Source organism: Rhyacophila brunnea, unplaced genomic scaffold, assembly GCF_057557595.1.
Source record: "Rhyacophila brunnea isolate RB1 unplaced genomic scaffold, BYU_Rbru_1.0 scaffold_3, whole genome shotgun sequence".
In the NCBI taxonomy this organism is placed as follows: Eukaryota; Metazoa; Arthropoda; class Insecta; order Trichoptera; family Rhyacophilidae; genus Rhyacophila; species Rhyacophila brunnea.
In genome coordinates this window covers 46,008,660-46,032,244 of record NW_028232965.1, presented here as the reverse complement: position 1 = coordinate 46,032,244, position 23,585 = coordinate 46,008,660, and the positions used below count along the sequence as shown (strand labels likewise).

At 32.8% G+C, this 23,585-nt stretch overlaps 2 protein-coding genes across 2 annotated transcripts; one reads left to right on the top strand and one right to left on the bottom strand.

The window, feature by feature from the left end:
* Positions 1–84: 84 nt before the first annotated feature.
* Positions 85–22,154, top strand: LOC147068433 (uncharacterized). The gene is made up of 5 exons (XM_085953130.1): positions 85–355; positions 533–738; positions 3,627–3,700; positions 4,900–5,050; positions 12,055–22,154. Exons 1-5 carry the CDS (start codon positions 195–197, stop codon positions 12,132–12,134), a joined length of 672 nt encoding a protein of 223 aa, XP_085809256.1. The 5' UTR covers positions 85–194; the 3' UTR covers positions 12,135–22,154.
* Positions 21,170–23,524, bottom strand: LOC147068432 (small glutamine-rich tetratricopeptide repeat-containing protein beta-like). The gene has a single exon (XM_085953128.1). The coding sequence runs from the start codon at positions 23,082–23,084 to the stop codon at positions 22,179–22,181; it is 906 nt and encodes a 301-aa protein (XP_085809254.1). The 5' UTR covers positions 23,085–23,524; the 3' UTR covers positions 21,170–22,178.
* Between the last annotated feature and the right edge of the window lie 61 nt (positions 23,525–23,585).

The following is a 23,585-nucleotide window of genomic DNA, read 5'->3' as shown; positions in this document are numbered from 1 at the left end:
ATCTTTTTGCTTCTGGTGCAAAAAGTTGTTTTTAGTCTATGGTATCTTGTTTCTGGTATTATTTTGACATTTTAACTTATCTATGACTTGAACCGTATATGATTTTAATGACAGCCACATACGATTTTGAATTTTAAGAACTCTTTTTGATTAATGCTAAATAGTTCTTGTTCTGAAAGATTTTTTTTTTCGCCATGCGATTTTCTCTATCTAAACTAGTCGTTTTGATTGCATTCATATTTGTTTTCACTTCAACTTGGCTTTTGTTTCAATCATTTGAAAGCGCCGATAATTTTACACATACTTGTAAAAATTCTGATGAATTTATGAAAAATCTGCATTCACTGTCAGACAGGTAATGTTGAAATATTGAACATTCTTAACATGATCTCAAAATTATTAAGTAACCTCCCCAGGAAGTGGCGAAGACGTACACTGGATTAGTATTATAGATATTTACTGTATACGGGCGAGAAGTTTTGCTAAAGACATGCTCTGTTATTTATTATAATAATAATTTTATTTGCTTTAGGGTTCATAAGGCCCTGACTCGCCTCGGTTTGACTCATTATCTTTGTTATGGTTCTCTCTGGGGTCAAATTCGAATCGGGAAGGCCTTGCCATGGCAATCTGATGTGGAGTTATGCCTAAAAAATGAAGAGCTCAATCACGACGAAGACAGTATTAATAAAATGTTCCGATCGAGTGGTCTAAATATTGCATACACATCATCTGAAGGCAAGTTGTTGGAATAACATATTATTCATTGGTTTATTATTGTATTATGGTGTATTATCGTCAATGATATCCTTCTGATCTGTTCTATAGAGATGAAGCCTAAATATATCTAGGCCCTCATAGTCCAATGCGTTGCACTGGCTTTCCATCCGGTGGCTCCGTGTTTGATTCATACATATACGATTTTCTGAAAGTTTAGTTGTTTTTGTGATTGTTTCACTGCCCTAGTACACTACTTTCATCAGGCCACATGCCCTGATGTAAAGGAAGAAAAAATAAGTTTAGAAATTTTAATGATGGAATTATTTTCATGTCTTTTTACATTGCACATTCATTTGTAGTAAGCTTCACTTGTGCTAGTGACATTAGGATTAAAATGCTTTGAACTATTACAAGTTTAAAATAAGTTTTATTTTATGATGAACTATCATTATTTAGATGAATACCTACTGTAAAATAACTAAAAACATAATTATTAAGTAACCAATAGGATGCAAATGCAGCCAACATTGAGAAAACTATTTTTCTTATAGTTGGAGATTCAATTGTAAATCGAATCGGGTTATTGCTTTGATATCAAATTGCAAAATTTCAAATAGGACATTTGAGAAGATAGGTAGTGTATCATTCAATTAGGTACATAATAATACATATATCCATTTCATCTTTATTTTTCATTTAATTTGATTTTTCAAAACATACTATACTGGATATCAGTGGCGAAGGTGACTTTTGGGAAGAGGTAAGCTGTAGAGATCAGAGAAAAATAGCACACTTGTAAGGTATACTTACAGGAAATAAGAAGATAATACTTACGATATTAGTACTGATGAATAATAATATGTGCACACTAATGACAACGACACACTGAATCGTTGAAATTTCAATAGCTCACCGACGGTATAAAATTGAGCGATGAGTTTAAATTATGTATTTTCATAAACATTCATACACGTAACATACGCCCAAAAATATATCATTGGTGGCTTTGAAAAAAGCCGTTGTTGTCATTTTGCCATTCAAAACACTTCAAGATATTTCAGTAGGTAATTAATATAAAGGCTTACTATATGATCATTTGTACTCAAGTCAATTCGTCTGTTTTTCTGCAGAAATTTTTTTAAAACATCATCATAAAATGTTTGCCCACGTTTTAATTTAATTAATAATTCTTTTTCAATAGCTATAATTGAAAGATTCGATAATCTAGTTTGATTTTGAGTATTTCGACAATATATGTGGACACGTTTTAGAGTAGAAAAACTCCTTTCTGCCGTCGCTGTCGTGGTCGGTAGCGTTAAAAATAATTTGACTAGTTTATAAGTCTGTGAGAAAGCTTCCACTAGACATTTTTTGTTTTTAAAATATTCGAACAACTCTCTTAAATTTGAATCTTGAAATTCTGGTAAAGAATAAATGACTTTAAGTTCGTTTTTCAATTGACTTGAATCAAAAATACCAGAATAACTGTTTTTCAGGGATTCAAATAGTTTATCTGGAAATTTTCGTTTAAACGATTTAAATAGCGTCGGTTCAAGTAATTCGAAAAAATTTAATTTTTTAAATGAAACAAATCTATCGTTCATTTGCATTAAAATGTTATCGCAAACCTCCTTAAAAATGATTTTAAAATATTGCTCATCATTTAATTCATTTCTGCGACGTTTTTTTGGTGGTTCACAGAGGTTTTTATATTTATTATATAAATTACTAAAACTATTTTGGAAGTCGGTCTCTAACCATTTTTTAAATTCGTTAATTTTTTTAATGGAATAAGAAATGTTTACAGTTCTACTTTGAATAATTTTAAATAAAATATCCGTTCGGGCATAGATTTCGGAGAATATTCCTAAGTAAAAGTTAAATTCAAATTCTTTAAATTTACTATCATAAGCATCTGCAAAGGTTAAAGAATCTTCATCCCATTTAGAAGAATTATTCTGTATACGGTTGATCTTCCAGCTTTGATAATTTCTGATTTTTGGATAAACGTCAAACTTGAAAACGATATTTTTAAAATTTGATCCGTACTACAGCAATGACCAATTTCAGTTGGAAAACTAGACATTTTTACAAATAATTTGTATTTGAAGCACTGACGAATGACTTAGGGTACAAAAAAAGATAATCTATCCACATTCAGAACACAATAAATCACAGAATTGTCTCACAAAATAAAACTATACCACCATGTTTTGAACAACAATCTGACTGAATTAAAACGATATAAATTATGTTTGTCTATGACTGAACTAATCTAAATAATTATCACGAGATACAATTATTTGTTATTTTTAAAATCAATTAATAATTATATCTGATTGAACCCAATAGACATTATTTTTTTAAATCATCTTATTTATTTATTATTATTTAAAGCGGCAGGCATAGACAATAAACTTTGCAAAAAGAGTTGGAAGCGGTCACTCGAACGCTTCCGAAACGCGATAAAATTTGTAGACTTGCTTGAAAAGATGAGTCATAATAAGTATAGAAAACAATTTTCGATTATGAAGTCAATAATCGACAATCGTCATTCAAAGAAAAAAAACAGATGTCGCTACTCGCTTGTAATTTTTTGTTTGATTCTAAACTTGACTAATTTACACAGTCGGGCCAATCTACATTCAAATTCACACAATAGATGACTCTTAATATTTTAAAATATTCCATATTTTTATTTATTGCAATTTGAAATAAATACTTGAAGATATAGTTTTCTTAGAAGGTAGGCTTTAAATAATCGCTTAGTATGGAGCCTTCGCCACTGCTGGATATACAACTGATATCTGTATACTAACCCATCGAAATGTTATTATTCAATGGTTCATATTACTCCTTTTATCATAGTAGTTTAATATCTGTGATTTATTCTGTTTTAATTTTAGGAATTTACACGGTGACAGACCCGGCGCTTGTTGGAATGAAAGTTGAGTTGATAGTTTTTGAAATCGATCCAATGGTAATCAATTTTCTATTAATTTATTTTCTCTTCTTGTTTTATTATTATCTGTCTTACAAATTACTCCGGATTCTATTTAAAAATACTATCACAGTCATCATTTTGGCAATCATATAATAAACGTGTAATGGGTTTATTCCAATATAACAAAATATTATGTTTATATATTGTAATTATTCCAAATTCAAAACGCATTATTCTGATATCCACTCATTTTATACCAGATTTATAAAAAAGAAACAATTGAATGTCGTTTCTTATGTCATCTGCATACTATCCACTCATTTTATACAAGATTAAAAAAAACAATGATCATCCCAATTATTCTCACATGCATACAAACTGCGTTTATATGACAATTTATTCTCAATACCAGAAAGTGTCGTTTTTAAATGTATTTTTATTTATTGATCGGAACAGGATCAGTTATTTTCCGAGCTTGAATCTAAGAATTATTGCTTATCTAACAAAACTGTGTGGAGTGGGGAAGCTTAACAAACTGCTTTAAAGAAATTCAAATGTACTTCAACAACATGATATTAGCTGCATCTGATGGTATTATCGGTTCAGAAAAATAACTTTGGTGTCCTCAGGATTTTTTAAAATTTATTTTCGCCGACGACTTATGATAAATAGTGAATTAGTTTTTTGCCCAGCATAAATCTAAGAATTGTCATCTAATTTTCACGTGGAGTAGGCAAGCTGTTGTACGTTATTAACTTATTACAAATCAATAACATAATAACAGATAGGTACCTAAATATTATTCCACTATATTTATCTAATATTAAAACTAAAATTTGAAGTTTCTAATAAACCAATTTTATTTTTCACTACCAAATAGCAAATCTCACATCACATCACATTTGCTCCCATTAGGTGTAGTTCCGGGCAGCTAGTAAGGTATTAAAATTGTATAAAATAATATAAAATATAAATATAAACCACAATGACATCATCTAAAAATCCAAGAGCCTTCAAGGGAATCGATAAATTTACTTTACCGCTATATTATTGTTGGAATAAAAAGACATGAATGACACAACGCCACTTTTTCAAGATTGGTTTGACTACTGTTTCATTCCAGGAATAAAAACAGCTTTTAAAACGAACTAAATGAACTTGAACCACCCAAAAATTTGTGATTATTAATTAACGAACTAATCTTTGTTTTTGTCTTTTATGTACAATTTCTATAGATAGAAGTGTCACGGCGTATCGGGTGGAAACGAAGAATCTTGCCACCGGATTGCGGAATGGTACCGTCGTTACATTGTTTTCCGCCCAGCTTAGTGGAATCACCATTACCAATAAAGAAGTTTGGAGAGTTTTCCATGCCTGTTCCTAGAGGTATATATTATTATTTTTTAAAATACTGTTTAAGAGGACCCCTTACTGAACTACATAATATGAATCCTTTTAAAGATAGATGGATATTCCATTTCTGTGAATAGTATACATGCCATGTCCGATCTAATAAAATCATAATATGGGCCTCCACAGAGTGGAGGTTTGTGTTAACAGATTTGTTTTTACGAGAAATGGATGTTAGCCACTTGCCCAACCTATTAGGTCCATACTCATACTCAAACACAAATTGAAAGACAATGTGTTTTTGCCAGACCTAGGATTTGAACCTGGGACCCACGATACATTAAGGTTATTGTACCAAAAAGAAAAATCAAGGTCATCTGATATATACAACATGCACATAAAGCACAAAGAAATTAGCATTATGTCTGATGTTAAAGGGCATGTCAAAGTTCAAATTGCAATTACAGGCGGACCTCGACTTTTGACTTTCGCACAATTTGCTATTTCGCACATTTAAAAAAATCGTTTTTTTAAAACGTCGCGCTGTGGGGTAAAGATATCGCCCTCTCGCTCGCTCACAAGCAAGTGCATTTCTTGCATCATTTGCATTCTGCTCATACCTGTCACTTTGCTTGTGAGCTGGCTGAAACTGCAGTGTTGATACGAACAAAAAGAAATCAAGGACTCATAAACTTCACACGATCGAGACAAAGATGGAAACTATTAGACGTTCTGATAGTGGTGAATCTTTTGCATCAATCGGACGTTCGTATGATACAAACAGGTCTACGATATGTTGTGATAATTGTGTAAATATATCTTAAAAGATTGTTTCCAAAAGACACGGCATAGTTATGGATGAAATGGAAAAATCTTTGACATCATGGATCGATGACCAACATCAAAAAGATGTCCCTCTGAGCAGTGGCGACCGGTGAGTTATTTTACTGGGAGTTCACTTTTTTCACCTGTTGACTGCAGTAAAAAGGCATTTGCCTTCATCAAAACTTCACCAAAAAATCAAAAAAACTATTGGTTTTTTAATTAAGTACATTTAAAAGAAATCATAAATAACTCACCATTTATTATTTGTTGTACTTCTAAAAACAGTTTTTCTTGAAAAAAAAATGGATTTTAAACTTTTACACAAACTGGTAGACACAAACAATTTGTTTTGACCGAATTATTAGTAGGTAGTACCGAAATATCTCGTATCCGGCAGTGACCGGGATTTATTGTTCATTTGTATGAGAAATCCATTCTTCTGTTTTTCATAGACACAAATTTTTCAATTACGCGTTTGTTGAAGTCAGGAATCTCTTGTATCATTTTTTTTTCGATACTGAGCATACATAATGCGTTCAATCTTGGTTGCGCGATGGTGTTTCTACTAAAACATTTAATCCGTTTGAGTGTGGAAAAACATCTTTCGCTTTCCACTGATGTCATCGGAATAGTACAAATTAAGTTTAATAGTAAAACCGTTTCCGTAAATGTGTCAATGAGATTTTTTTCGATTAAAATGTTTAATAATGCTGAGGCACCATCAGCATTATAAAAATTATCCAAGCTGTAAATAACAGACAATTCATTTTTGAATTTATTTTTATCTAAAAAGTCATACGTTTTAGTCACCAAATTAAAATCATTTGTAGGAAAAGATTTATGATAATTAATAAATTGATCAGAATAAAATAATTTGGATGCTAATAAATGATCACAAAATTGAAAACGGTCTTTTGCTTGATTAATTATTAAATCACACACTTGCTTGGATTCCACTAAACAGGGTAAATCATTCACTCGCCGACGTTTTGTCACTATAGGTTCAGTTAAGGTATCAGATGATTGGCGGATATTAACCATTGCCCGTTCGAAATCACCAACACTATTTTGGATCTTAACCCTTTTACTCCCACGGGGCCGATATTTCGGCCCACCATACCTATGCGAAAACTCCATCTGGGCCGATCCATCGGCCGAAAGTTTGGAACCAAATTTACGATTTATTCCAAATTTTTTCCCGTCATATTTCGTTCATGTAGACGAAGCATTATATTCACTGTGTGTTGGGTGGTGACTAACATTTATTTTAGTGTCGGCATTGTTTATAATTATGCCATACCCTAATAACTCACAAGTCATAATTGCTCTGCTGTCGAACTTGAGACCAAAGAGGGTCATAAAAATAATAAAACATTATTTTTATGACACATTTTAAATTCTGATATTTCTTTTAGTTGTTTTATGATTCATATATCACATTACAAAATGAAATTTGTAATTTTTGAACTAACAATGGATGCCACTGTATTTTTGGTAAGATGGTGAAAAAATACATGAATATAAATAATATTATAAATGATTTAGTGCTTTGAGACTTATTTTTTGAAATTACTTCATTCCATATCAGTTAGTCGTCGATACTGTATCGAATTCTCTTGCGATTTCGTGAATTGAATAATATTCTTGAATACCTTGACACTATACGATTTTTTTTGATTACTTTATAAAAATTCTATTTCATAGAGAAATAATAATATGTTTATTTTTTTTTCTGTTACTACATAAGGATAGATTATATTATAAAATTTGATATATCAATTATAAATAAAAAAATGTTGTCACACTTGTTTTGTTGTTCAAACATAGTTTTATCCGTTCATTTCTAAATAAATATTGATACATTATTTTTTTCTTTTGTTTTATTGATGTAAACTATCAATATTATTACTTATTATTGCTTTATACACCATTGAGAACACACAAAAAAAGTTTCAAATTTTTAAAACATGTGTAGAATTAGTTATTTAAAAAAAACTAAATCGACGATTTGTTGTCAAAAAACGCTTGGGAGTTTTCGCATATGCTAGGCTAAATCAGCTGGGAGTAAAAGAGTTAATATTATCAATATTGCGCGATTGAAACTGTTGAAATAATATTTCACACACAGGCATTACTTTTGAAAAAAAATTTAACCAAAATATAAATAAATTATTGTTTAAGTAACCCAGTAACATTTCAGCTTGATTAATTGTGTTGTAGTCGTTGGAATTATCGTTTAATAGAACGTCTAAGCACTCCTTCAATGATTCACTATTATCATGAACAGCGCGAACTGTCCGTATATTAAAATTCCATCTAGTTTGATTGGCTGATGGAATTTTCTTCTTCACTATATTTTTCAAAATCTCCATACGTTTAGATGATCTCGAGAAAAAAGGTGGAAATGCATGTAAGTTTGCAAAAAAATTTGCCACATTTCTATTTACATTTACGCTTTTTTCTAAAACCAAGTTAAATTGGTGTGCGTAACAATGGACAAAAAATGCGTAAGGAAATGTAGACTTTATAATTGATTGTACACCTCCTAATCGTCCCGACATAACAGCAGCACCATCATAACATTGACCAACAAGTTTATTTTTGTCAATTTGTAAAATTTCTAACTCTTTCAGAATTTCTGCAGCGATATCATTGGCAGTATGTCCTTTCGGATGTATAAATTTCCAAAATCGTTCAAAAATTTCGCCATCTTTTGTATATCTTATAACAAACACAAGCTGTGTTTGTGTCGATATATCAGTTGTCTCATCTGCTTGAACAGCAACAAATCTACAGCTAGCAATTTGTTGTTTAATTTCATCTTGACATACCATAAGCATTGCATCCAAAATATCGTTCTGTATGTTACATGAAATTCCTTTAAAAGCACTATTACTATCTAAATGCTCTTTCATTGACAGATCTATTTCAGAAACAAAATTCACCAACCCTTTATACACTCCTGGATTTAGCGATCCAGCTGATTCGTCATGCCCACGTAGTGCTAATTCGAATGCGCCACAGAATTTAACGCAATCAATCAATCTGGATAATATGTATCGATTTTTATCAACTTTTTCGTTAAATTCTTTGATTGATTTTCGGTACCCTGAATCCAGTTGTTGCCGTATATTCATCGTTCCTAAAGCGGCCAAATGCATACAATTTGTTAAATGTATTTGTGAAGCAGCATGTTTTTTAATTTTTATTGTCAAGTGCGCCAAATCCACTACACCTTTGATGGTCCACTCGTCACTGCCACTAAAAACAATACATGGAAAACAGAATAGTGCATTTAATTTGTCACATCCACACAGCCATGAATTTTGTTCATATTGTTTAACATTGAATGTTCTTTCGTACTTTTTAGTTTTTGAAACGCATTGTTGTTTTAATTTTAGGTTAGGAACAGGTCTGCTGCTGCTTTTAATACGAAGGCGTTCTTCAAACGTATTAGAATGTTTTTTTATGTACTCAACATCAAAAGGTGCCATTTTAAAAAAAACTAATGTACACAGTAACTAAAAATATCACATTGAAAAATAATTTAACAAGCGCGCACCACCGTTTTACATTACCAATAAGCGGGAACTAATGGCAACTGGCGATGTTGATCAGCTGTTGCAGCCGGAAACCACGTCAATATTACAAGCTGCAATACTATAACTTGCCAACGCGTGACAATCTCGTCTTCGTGTTAGCAAATGTTTTATTTTATTGAATGGACAATTATTGAGAATATTACCATCAGTAATGCCATTTATCATTCAATTCGAATAAAAAATAGAACTTCCGCTTATGAGAAGCAACATATTAAGGAATGACTTACTTCAATAACATATTAAGAAAATAGGTGACCTGATTTAATGTGGCTCTTGAAAGCAGTAACTCATCAAAATTAACATTATTAAAGCATTTAGCCGTGATATTTTACGATTTCCACCCTACCACGCATGTTAAAACCCCACAGAGCTAGTTTGGAGAGATATCATAATTGATAAACATTGTGAATTTAGTTGTCAAACTGAAAAAAACTTGAAGTTTATTTTTAAATTGTACTTCGCTTAAATTTGAGAAATATTGTCAACATGTGCGGAAATTTAATATACGTACTGTGAAACGAATTTATTTTTATAATAATATTGAATAAAAATTGTCAAACAATAATTGTTGTGTAATACGGGCTGTATGGTTTTAAGACCGAATATTCCCGACGTTCTTCGAAGTAGGCATTCGGACGTGAGCGACTTGAACCGTCGCTCGCGTAGACGACATTTCACGATGAAAAAATATGTACATATTGGTTTTTTGCTCATTGCAAAAGCATTAATCGATATAAGATTTCCGGGCGCTTTCCGACAGACGAGCGACACGGTATATCGCTCAAATGAACAAGTCTTTAAAATAGCCGGTTAAAAACACATATTGGAATTTGTTTTTGTATATGAATTAATGACCACGGTAATTAATAGATCAGAACACTTTTAATAAATCAAATATAAATGAAATACTTATTTAAAAAAAAAATATTTTCGCATAAATTGAGTGGGTGGGTGGGTGTGCACCGCTCCACCGCTCTCATGAGAAAATCGCCACTGCCTCTGAGTATTTCAATTATTCAAACGAAGGCTCTTAGTTTGCACAAAGATTGGAAGGCTAGATTAAAAGAAGATTCTAACACGATTTTTCAAGCAAGTAACGGTTGGTTTAACAATTTTAAAATGAGGTTTTCTTTTCATAATATTAAATTCACTGGAGAATCGACTGATGCGGATAAAGATGCTGCAAAAAAATTTATTTCCTCATTATCCAAAATTATTGAAGATGGAGAATATTCCTCTAGCCAAATATTTAATGTAGATGAGATAGGTTTATTTTGGAAACAAATGCGTAGTCGTACATTCTTATCTAAGGAAGAATCAGTTGCCCCTGTGCATAAACCTTCTAAAAACCGATTGACATTGCTTCTTGGTGGAAACTTAGCTGGTGATTTAAAATTGATGCCAATGTTAATTTATCAACCAGAAAATCCCAGAGCATTGAAAGGGAAAGATAAAGTATTGCTTCCAGTCATTTGCTAATCAAATTAAAAAGCCTGGGTTACTGCGTTAATATTTAAAGATTGGTTCACTTTACATTTCGTGCCAGCAATAAAACAATATTGAAAAAGTTAATAATTTACCATTTAAAATATTTTATTAAAAATAAGAAAAAGAAGAGTGGCAAACAGTTAACTCTTGATAACTTTTTAAGGGAAATACCCGCAAACCCCACTTAAACATGTCTCTTAAACATCTTATATTTACTTGATAAATAAATATTTTAAAATACACGCAATTTATTTATTTTTTTACTTCCCTCTACTTTCGAACATTTATCATTCGCACACACTTTCAGGAACCAATTATGTGCGAAAGTCGAGGTTCTCCTGTACTCCATAACACGATTTCGAGATTGTTGGCAGAACCCCCCCCCACATATTACATATTATACATATTATTAACATGTAGTTATGTCATGAAAGTTCATAAAATATGCTGAATCTGTCACAAGCTTCAGCATGAACTTTGTAATTTATATATTTTTATTCACGTGGAATTCATTTTATAAAAAATATTAAATATAACATGTTTTTTGTTCACATAATAAAATTTATCAAGCGTATACCAACGTAGACGCCCACGGTGGCCGCGCGGCATAAGCGTTGGACTATCATGCCGTGGGTCCCAGGTTCGAATCCTGGGTCTGGCAAGTACACATATTGTTTTTCAATGTGTGTGTGAGTCAGGGTATGGACCTAATAGGTTGAGCAAATGGCTGACATCCATTTCTCGTAAAAAAAAAAATCTGTTAATACAAACCTCTACTCTGTGGAGGCCCATATGATCCTATTAGGATCGGACATGGTCGAAAAAAAAAAATATCAACGTTTTACATTCCATTTGATATAATTATTGTCAATGCTTATAGAGCTAGGAATTTTTAATGAAAACATCGTGGGGAGCAATATTATGATATAAAATATTATAACCTTAGTAATACCTCATAACATTACCGATAATAATATAATAATATAAACATCAAATATTGATAAAGGCGTTCCTCGACTTTCGTACAATTTTTTGGCATTTTGGCAGTAACCCCCCACCCCACATTAATTAAAGTCTGCAATAGCTACTGTGAATTGTCAATTTTTTTATTGTTTATTATTTCAGATGGCATCGAGATCCAGAAGTACTTATATCCCAATGATTGGTGGAAAGAAATAGTGCCAAAGAATTGTAATATTAAATAGCTATTTGCCTTCAAAAAAGCTCAAAATAAATATGCAGCAAGTCAACACTAATCGGCTTATATTTTTGTAAAAACTGTAATTGGTAATTTGTATAATAATGTTAATCAATATACTGATTTGTGAAATTTATTTTTGCCTAGTGAAAATCACTACAACATAAAATAACAATGTTTGTTATATAGATAATAACACAAATATTTTTTATCATTTTACTTTATCCACTTTTGTATCACTATTAATGTAAAAAGTGGAAAAAGTACAAAAAAATGATATTAATATTGTGATGTTATTTATTACTAATTACTATGGCCTTCTACCAAGAATTAACAGTGAAAAAAATTAGTTACACAATCAGCACCCTCACACCTAAACTGTCACACCTCAAAAGCACGTGTTTTGAGTTGACTACTTCCTGCGTTTGACAGTTTTACCATTATGTAAAATACCAGATTTCAAAGTTGTCAAAGCTGTTTTTTAGATGTGACCTATGATGTCAATTATCTTAAATAATCATTTTTAACAGCACTGTTGAACATATATTTCAAAAGTAATTCAATATATCAATTTATGACAGTAAAAATAAATGTGGCAGGTAAAAATTTTCATGTTGATTTTTTCTGCGTGACGATTTAGTTTGTGACGGTGCCAATCATGTATTTAAAAAAGCAATTATTGTCAATGGCTGAGCTGCATCTGCTAACCGAAGATTTGAATTAATTTTTTTTTTTCATAAAGCCGGCTATGGATTTTTTTGCACGAATATACCTTGTGTATGATAATATTGCACAAGTCTTTTGACTGTATAGGTGACATGAAAATGTTTGAATTTCTATACTATATACTTGCGTATAAGTGAATGTGTGTAGCAGAGATTTACACAAGTCTGAACCAGTTATGTATTTTTCGTTGGGTTTTTCAATGACACGGCTCAAGCATAAATTTACATTGTTTATGTATACTTGTGTCGTGTGGAGACTATACTTTTTTTCTCTATTCATATGGACGGTAAAAAGTTAGCCTTAAATGGGGTTTTTCTAAAAGAAAAACAATAGGCGAAAGTAGGTATTAGTTATCGTAATATTTATTTGATGCGTGTAATAAATGTTACAATTCAACGTAATCCATCCAGTATTTATAAAGAAAAATGAACGCAGGTTTTACTCAATTTCTATAAGTAATTTGCCGAAGACCGCGAAGTAACATAGTTCACACTATGTTTCTCTTTACTGATAGTTTGGAATTATTTACCGATATAACCATGCTAGCGGTTATGATACTCAAAAATACCTTTATGTAGTTATGAATGTGTAGCTAAATAATAATATGTTTTCTTTATGTAGTATTGTTAAATATTCATAATGTATAGTATTTATAAACAATTGTTAATGTCGGTTGTTAATATCTAGTCACTTCAAAGCAGAGCTGGGAATCAAACCGGAAATGACCTCTCGAATCGAGACCACCATAATCATAACTGATAGTCTTATTTCAGAATTTTGAGAACCCAGAATTCCTGAAAAACATTGCAGTTTTTCATCAACAATTTGAAAAAAATTGTTTGAAATGATTGTGGTTTTCACTTATTAATTAATTAGGTACGTAGTAGATGTTTTAACTTATTTTTTATGAATGTTAGACAATAGCTGTGGTCAAATTAATGTTCAATGTCTTAGGGGATTTTAGAGATTTTGTAGAGCCGGACCGAACCTCTTACATTTGTTTTTCGGGAACCAAACCATTAAAAATTTAAGGATTCCACAGCTCTGTTTCAAAGTTAGTATTTTATGTTTTTAATTAAAAGCTTCACCAAAATTCATTATTTCATGTTGAACTATTTTTGTTGCGTTTTGAAAAGTTTTTGTTAAATATTTCTGTAGTGAAAGGAATCGTGATCATTTAATCAAATGAATCTGAAAAGACTGTAAACTATATATTAATGAAATTTTATGTAGACATGGCATGTTCTTCTGAAAGAATTCTATGATATTCTATACATAAATTTATTTATCTGCAAAAATGAGTAAACAATGAATTATATTCTTAATGTCTTGTCTTATGATAATCTCTAGAAAACTATGTATGTTGTATAGGGATATCTGACATACCTAATATATTGAATCGTTTTATTGTATTTTACTATACTAGTCAAATAATTTAAATTGTCGCTTAGTTTAGTGATGGCGTGGTGATATACCTATTATAATATGTCAAACATTGTTCTCATTTATATCATGGATTAATAAAATATTTTGCAATTAGTAATATTCGCTATCGAGTAATAACAATTATTTGAAAAGATGCAATTTTTTCATTATTTTTGTTATATGTATTATAATGAACCGTTGGTGAACTAACCGAAAAACATTTGAAAAAAATAAACATCATTCGTGTATCCATGAACCAATAATTAAAGCATTCTCTCAAATTCTCTATCAAAATATTGTGTTTTCATATATATGTTACGCCGAATGTGCGAAATTGAATATTACATGAAATGGGCAAAATTTTGCCTAAATCATGAAAAATGCAAGCCCGTTGCCTTATTCATGAATTAGACAAAATATCTGGAGAGTGCGTGAATTCGGCAGTAATTTTTTTGCCTAGTTCATGTATTGGACAAATTAGATAGTAGCGCTACGGTGGTATTTTTTGCAACTAAACTAAATGTATAAAATGCTCATGCATTGGTCAAAATGTACATATATTATCTATGGTCAAAATAGATGATCGCGCTCCGGTGGTGTTTTTTGCAACTAATCAAACTAAACAAATGTGTCAAATGTCATTGATTATGATATAAAAATATACCAATCAATAACTACAATGATGTTCATATCCATTTACTATGCGCAAAAAAATCTAGAACTATAATATGATAACGGAAGACTTTTATTGAAAAGTATTTTCGCGATTTGATTCGTGCTTGGGTATCAATTGTGCAATGGTCGATTGAATGTTTGTGATAGTTTGTTGACACTTGATAGCTAACCTCAAAATGGACATTCAGTTGAATAATTTAATTCAGAATTACAAAACCTAACCTAACCTAATAATAATAATATTATATTATGTCCAATTATAACTAATAAAACCATCCATATTAAATTTACTTTTTCTTCTGTCATGTTGACAGTTCAAGAATTCCATACCCTGGCGAATTCATGTACTCAGCAGAAAATTTACCTAATTCATGAATAAGGCAACAGGCTTGACTATTACATGAATTAGCCAAAATTTTGCCCATTTCATGTAATAGTCAATTTCGCACATTCGGTGTAACATATATAATCTCATTGGAATATGTCAAAGGAAATTCAACAGCTTGCCTACAAACTGCCCATATTATAAAATCTGTATGGATTATTATTCAGAAGTGCTTACCTAATGCATAATAATAAACCAATGAGATTTTGATAAGTTCTTAGTATTTGTGAGGTCCTCACATAGACGCCAAAATTGTACATTGACCATTGTCAGTTTTGTCATTCATGAACTTAATTGCTCAATAGCAAAATGCATTTGAACATACATAATTTGATGTCAGAGAAAACATATAATCACTAGAAAAAATCTTTTTCGAAAAAATATCAATAAATACCACCAGGATTCGAACCCCCACTGAATTCGCGCCAATATGCTCTACCAACTATTCTATGTGCGTCCCATTGAATTGTGATGAAATTAATTAGTAGTTTTTTAATCAATAATTTTTTTCAATGTTACATTCTCAAATAAAAAAAAAATAGTTTATTAAACTGCATTTGATTACACACTGCCTCACACCAATGGGTGACCTCGACAGTCTTAAATGTGTTAAAAATTGTGAACACAAAACCTATTACCTATGTCCACACTTGAGCGTTTTTATCTTTAACTTCGCTTCAACATTCAAAGTCGTTTAGCGCATGCATTAGATTGAATGTGTTGAACGCACTCCTTTTAACTGTAAATTTGTATGTCAAATAGTTTTATATTTTTCACTGAAAGCAGTATCGGCGTCTTTTTCTATGATGATTATAATACGTAATATTATATAAAATGTAAATAGTATGTTTCTGAAAAAACTAAAGTGCCGGCTAGACGCTCATGCTTTGCGACAAGCTTACCTGCGCAAACCGGTTTGTATCGGGAAGCCCGTGTGTATGGACGAGAAAACTGAAGCTCGCGCAAACCGAAAAGTGCTGTAAAAGTCTATACTGAGTAGACAAGTCGCTATACCGCGCAGGAAAGTCGCTGTCGTCTAGCCGGTGCATTATACACGGAACATTTTTCATTTTGAATCCATTAAAATTATAATATATTTTGAGTAAAGTTATAGTATAAATTACTATTTTACATTTTTGCAGTATTATTCGGTTACCAACACTGATGTGATATTGAACAGAAATCCATTGCTGGTCACTAAAAACGGCGCAAAGGTGACCTTTAACTGGTTTGAGGCAAATATGTGCACACTTCATGCATGTCCTGCGACGCATTCATGTAGGGCACAAAAATGCACAAGTGTAGACAATAGCTATTCAAAATCATCTCCTATATTGTGATCTTTCAGTGTATTAAACTGGATGAATTTTCATTCATACATTGTGCATATTATAAGTGGGTTAGGTTAGGTTGCTGTTATTAGAATTATTGTGTAAATAATTATAACATTATTTAGGTGCGGAAAGTTAATATTATTATGACATAGCTGTAAACAAAGGTCATTCATTATACTGATTTTTATCAAAGTGTGATAAAAATAACAATTGGATGTTATATTTTTTATTTACCAACTGGTTAATTTTGAAAATACAGTCGATTCCGCTTAATTGGGACATATCAAGACTAGGGCATTATGGCCCAATTAAGTGAATTCCTCATAAAAGAACACACATCCTAAGAAGATCATATGGGCCTGGTTGTGTTAACAGATTTTTATTTTTATGAGAAATGGATGTTGGCCACTTGCTCAACCTATTAGATCCATACTTTGGTCCAAACACACTTATTTGAACCCACTACCCATGAAATTATAAGCCGACGCGGTGACCGCTCGACCATCGTGGGCGTGTAATATTTGTCTTTAAAAAATAAAATTGGTTTATTTGTATACAATAGCCAAGAGAATAATAAGTTCTAACAATACCTATATTATAATAATAAGTAGGTACATACAATTTAATTCTGAAAAAATACATTAAAAACAAAACAACACATAATTGGAGTGGTGTTATATAATATGAGATCACATCATATTAAATTGTTAATACATAATTTTTTTCTTGAGATTATGTGCAACATAATATGTAAAAAAATTACTGTCCCACTTATGCGGAGTATTGTCCCAATTAAATGATATAAATTACTGTTGGTTCCTTGGTTTGGTTTTTGTTTCATGGGATTTCACCCAAAGGAGCGGTTGCTCCATTTAACCGGTGGTCCAATTAAGCGGAATCGGCTGTTGTATAAATGTGTAAGTTATTTATTGATCTCTATAATTATTAATCAATTTATGAAGTGAGTATACGTTTATTTAAAAAAAATATAGTGTGCCTTGCATATTAAATTATTATAAAATATATAAGGATATTAATCGTTTATCACCACCAGAGAGGGTGTAATCTTTCTGATTATTTGAATTGAAATTTAGACCGTATTCGCTTAATCGGCTTAATTCTCTGTATAATCTATGCCAAAGAAAAAGGGAGATAAGTCTAAAATCACTACTTTTCAGGGAGCTGAAAGAAAATAAAGTTTTCGTCAATTTTGTATGGGATTTCTACGTTTCCGTCTGAACTCAATGTTGTCGTTTCAACTCATTGCTTTTTTTCTTGATGTGTATATGCACTATAATCATATTTCATTTTTCAATTTTAAGACTTATCTCCCGTGTCCTTTCGCATACAGAAATGATCTAATTCAGAATTAATTACGATTTGAATTCATCGCATTGATAACTTGTGCTGGCATAAATTCCTACAGATTTCAGATATATGATCTGTTCAAAAGTATACGATCTTTGGCCAGGTAAAATACAATTATGTGGAGGTACAGCAGCTGTACTCTTTGGAAATGGAGTACAGCTGGGCCATCAGGTTCCTCATAATGTCATCCAATGACTTAAATTAGGTCTCTTTCAGTGGCATTTTTAGCTTGGAGAACATTCAAAAATCACAAGGACCCATGTCGGGAAAGTAGGTCGTGATGGACTACAGGAGTGCTATATTTGGCCAAGAAAGTCTAAATCGGATGCAATGCTTCAGCTTGAATTTCGTGGACACCATCCGCAATGCCGAGTTCTCACTCATAATTGAATATATCAAAACAGTGCTTATCCTTACCTCATTTACAAGTACTCAGACAGTGATGCATGAACAAAGTCCACACATGTTCAATGACCTCGTTGTGTCAGTTTGTTGTGAGCCAATCAGATCGTGAGGCGCTCTCCACTGACATGCGGCCATCTTTGAACCGGTTGTACCACTTTTTAATTTGTTGTTGCATTGTTGGATTGCATTGTTGTTGAATTGGTGCATTGTTGCCGAAAGCCTGTTGAATCTTCCGAATGGTTTCCACTTGGGTATTACCAAGCATAATGCAAAGTTTCTTGCAATACCACTGCTCAAGAAATTCTGTCAGCTCGCAAAACATGAATAACTGATGGGCGCTGAATACATTCCTTCATTCACAGGTTCAGGCAGAAAAAATTCATACATGAGCATGATGGTACCCTCCACCACCCCAACGGAGGACCATGTCTGGAAACTTGTACGTATGCAGTTCGCCGTATCACACTTCACCGTGAAATGTTGTATTGGAAATATATGGCTGAATACTGACATAAAATTCATGTCTAAATAAAACACGGTTCTTGTCGGTTTACACTTCACAGGAAGCCAGCAGCAAACAAATTTTGAAAATAGCCGGTATACTGGATTATAGGTTAGGTTAGGTTTTCATTCTTGAATTTTGCCAAAATCAACTATGAAAATTGAATTAATTGGAGACCGTATAGTTTACGGTCATCTCTTTCCAATAAGAAAGCTCACAGTGAACTGTGCTACGGTGAAATGTTTTATGTACAATTTACACGTAACTACGGAAGACACCTCCTGTTTTTATGAGAAAACAAAGGTCAGATACTTGTTGAATAGCTTTCATACATTAAATCTACTAGATGATGCGATCTCCAGTATTACATAGGTTAGCAGAATATTCCTTAAAATGTATAATACAATAATCTTAATGATAGATAATGACCAAATATATAGTTTGTTTCGTCAATACCTCTACTCTGTAATATGATGGTATATAATTGAAATAAAAATTTCAATAAAAAAGACATTCTGAATTTTTCTATTCAAGTATCCTTTCTTTTCAATCCTAAAATTAAATGTTTTTTCCCCCATATTTCCCTTCTATTAACTATAAATAATAATTATTATTGTGTTGTTTCAATGTATGATATATTACAATGTGACTTCCATCTTACGCATTATGAAGTCCATCATGATGATAAAAAGAAAGGGCGCAAGTACACATCCTTGCTTGACTCCTGACGTGATTTCAAAGAGGTCAGAGAATGTTCTGGCTGCACACTTTGTCAGAAATACCCACTCTCCCACCCACTCTCACCACTCACACACAACTCCCCACAAAGGGAGGGCTGACAGGGCTCTAGCCTGGGGAATCGACCAGATAAGTGAGATCAACGCACATCACAAAATTGCCCTAATCGTAAGCGCTAATTTCCTCCAGGCATATTAACATTTTAAAATATCTGGTTGTTTAATTGCATTTTTTGGTTAATGTTTATTGATACACTGAATACTCTTAATTTTACCTCGAACACCATTTGAAAAAACACTACTATAGAGCGTCACACTGCTTTTAACCTTAGTGATAAGTAGGGGGCCCGCTTCAGGATGTGGGGGCCATGGAAATCACTATATACTTTTATTCAAATGTAAGTATGATCTTTTTACAATTTTATTTTTTACAACTTTAGTTGTTTATTTATGTGTTTCGTAGCATAGAAAAAGTTGCTTTAAAGATATTTGAATATAATTTTCTTTAGTTAGAAGTTTGGCTAGAAGTGAGTTCCGTTTTCAAAAAAAAAGCCCTGGTTGCGCCGATTGTCACCTTTATTTCCCCACCCACCCCCTAAATCCGGTAGTGTTGTTACAAGAACAAACGATAAGCAATTACGGGTCATGAGAGACCGTGTTGCAAAGAACATGCAGTTACTACCAGCCAGCAGACGCGAGCGGGCTCCTGATAGCTTACCGTGGCTAGTAATTCAATTGAAAATACAGACAAATTCAGGAGTGACTTCCAAGTGATTCAAGAGTGATCCAAAGTTAACTCAAAACATATCTGTAATATATTTGTACATACAAATCATTTATCATTATCATCCATAAGTTGTGTACCAAGTGCCGCGAACAGGGTGACCTAAAGCAAACTAGTGCGTGAGTGTATGACCCGTGACAGTGCCAGTGCGTGCCAGCCCTCATCACATCAAAAGGTCAGTGCCTGGTATTCTTGTACATCATCACCCCCCTCCCCTATTTCCGGAATTCCCAGCATCACCTTCCAATAACAGAGTCCACTTGCAAAATGCTCAACCAAGTATTTTAAAAAGAAAAAAACCATAGTTCAGTTTATCCGTGCCGCCTCTCCACACCATTAGCCCGGATAATTGGGAGTCTACTGTGGATATAATTCTCCCCTGCAAATTCTACATATCGTCGGTATTCACATTCACTTTTTATCCGTAACACTAAGTGGATATTCGCCCTTACGATTTTCGTAAGTACTTTCCTGTGGATATACAAATTCGCCGTTTTTACTTAACAAAGCTAGTGAGGTAAATATCATTTTTTCATTAAAATCTCAATTTTGCCAAAATGGTTGATTCGCCCTTTTTACAAAACACCGACGATATCGCATTTTCAATCGTTTTACGAGACCTGGGCCTTGTAAGTCGTTCTTGCAGAACCTTTACAAGGTGGGTGCAAAAACAGAGGGACAATTTAAGAAAAAGTCAGGTGTCATTTTAATTGGTATTTTATTTTATCAAAAAAAAAAAATGCTTCAATTTATATTACATAACAAAAACCACTGCCACCAAAATTCAAAACAAACAAAGTGATGGCAAATTTCATTACTCCGATTGATGAATGGTCAAATATTTGTTTACTTAGTTGTAATGGTAAGGAATATAGTTATAGGAATTGCGATAATCTAAGCTGGGCTACAAATGATGGCTATTTTGTGTTCTACGCAAATTACCATAATATCCTTTTATAACAGACCTAAAGAGGGTGTTCCACAAAACATTAATTCATTTTATGAATGGTGGAAATTAGACAGTGATTTCATTCATCTCTTATAACAAAAAAATAAAATAAAATGATACAATATTATGCGGGTGGACTTTTTGCTGATCACATAAAATCTACTTAATACAAAACATGCATTTTTATAATCTGGCTTATTTGTATTTTAAAGTAACATCAACGTTATTTAATAATATGTAACGTTAATAAAAATTGTTTTAAATACAACAAAAGATCATTGCATCAATAATATACCTAATATACCATAATAATAAATTGAATATAATAAAAATATTGTTTGATTACCTATCAAGGAAAGAAACATGGACTTTTTGTTTTATACATGAATATAATCCACGATGGCCGAGTGGTTTACGTGTCGGCTTATAATGTTGTGGGGTCCCAGGTTTGAATCCTCGGTCTGGCAAATACACTTATTATTTTTCAATTTGTGTTTGGAGTACGGAGTTAATAGGTTGAGGAAGTGGCAATTTGTTTATACAAAGCTCCACTCTGTGGAGGCCCTTATTATATTCTGATTAGGAGCGGACATTGCCAAAAAAATAAGAACATTTACCGACATATTTTATGTTAGAATATGAAGAATTTATAGGTATTTTGGTTTTTAATAGAAAAAAGAAATCAAACAAAAAAATCAAACTGGAAACTAGACTGGTATAGTTAGTACCTATAAAGGTATAAGTATAAAATTATGTGATGTTTATTGAGGTGGCTGGGGTGGCTGTGGAGGTTGGGGAGGGGGAGGCTGTGGTGGGCCTGTCATCTGACTGCGCAACTGCTCCACCAGTTCAGGGTTGGCCTGCTGCATGTGCTGCGCCAGCTGTTGGCCGGCTTGCAGTAGCGCATTGATTCCGTCCGGTCCTCCTCCGGGCGCTTGTCCCCCGTTCACATTCCCCAAGATGCCTGACATCAAGTTCTGCATCGCGGGATCTGATAGCATCTGCGTGGCGACAGTCATCAAAGCCGGATTTTGAAATAGCGATCCTAATTCCAGCCCGCCTGGTAGATTGGACGTCGGAGTCTGAGCTAAAGTTTCTTCTGTCAGTCTCAGGTTATTCTTGAACGCTTCATTATTTGGCTCCAATCTTAACGCCTTCTCGTAAGCGTCTCTGGCTTCTAAATGTAAATTCATTTTTGTCAGAGCTAAACCTAACCGACCGTACGCTCTTGCGTAGTTTGGGTTCAGAGAGAGGGCCGTGTGACAGTCTTTGACGGCCGCGTCGTTGTCCTTCAAGTAGTAGTGCGACGCGGCTCTGTTGCAATAAAATATTGAATTCTTACCGTCTATCTCGATGGCCCGAGTGTATTTTTGCAGGGCTTCAAGAAATTTCTCAGACTTCATCAAGGCGTTTCCTTCGTTCTTGAGAGCCTCGGCTTCTTCTTTATCTTTTTCTGAAACTTCTGCAGGAGCCGGTGAATGCTTCGTAAACAGTTCTAAAAGATCGACGGGAGATTGCGAGTTTTCGGGTGTCAGTCCGAAGGCAGATTCCAAACATTGTATTCCAACCTCGAGACTTTCAGCAGAATCGGGAGTCGTAGTAATTGATTCCATCTGATTCCTTAAAAAGGCGACAATACTCGCAACGAGCCGCTTTGTGTTTGCCATAATCACTTATTTTGTTGTTTATTAAACGAAATAGCTTCAAACTTTAGTATCTATGTATGAAAACGTCAAATCACAGCGGCACGACCACGCCGGCCATTTTCTATTATAATTTGTAATGTTGGCAACGAAAAATAATGACCAAATGACCGGTTGAAGATTCGCTATGGTATCCTCTAGAAATTGTTTTTATTTTCACAATGATGAAGTGTGATTGTGAAGTGATTTAAAAACAATTACATATTATTTTCAATGATCATTACCGGCTATTATAAATATGTTTTCAAGTTTCGATTCATTTCACTTTCCGGAAAGAACATTGAATGTGGCCATAACCAATCTTTTTTGTTCTGTTTTAGATCTTTATTCTCTTTGATTTCGACACTGACGGTAATATTTTGATCATAGATAATATTTTGACAGTTCGGCTACCTATCGAGTTTCAAACGTGCGTACAAAAACTGTTTTCCTTGATTTATGACATCATTCTGCTTTCTGCCCGCT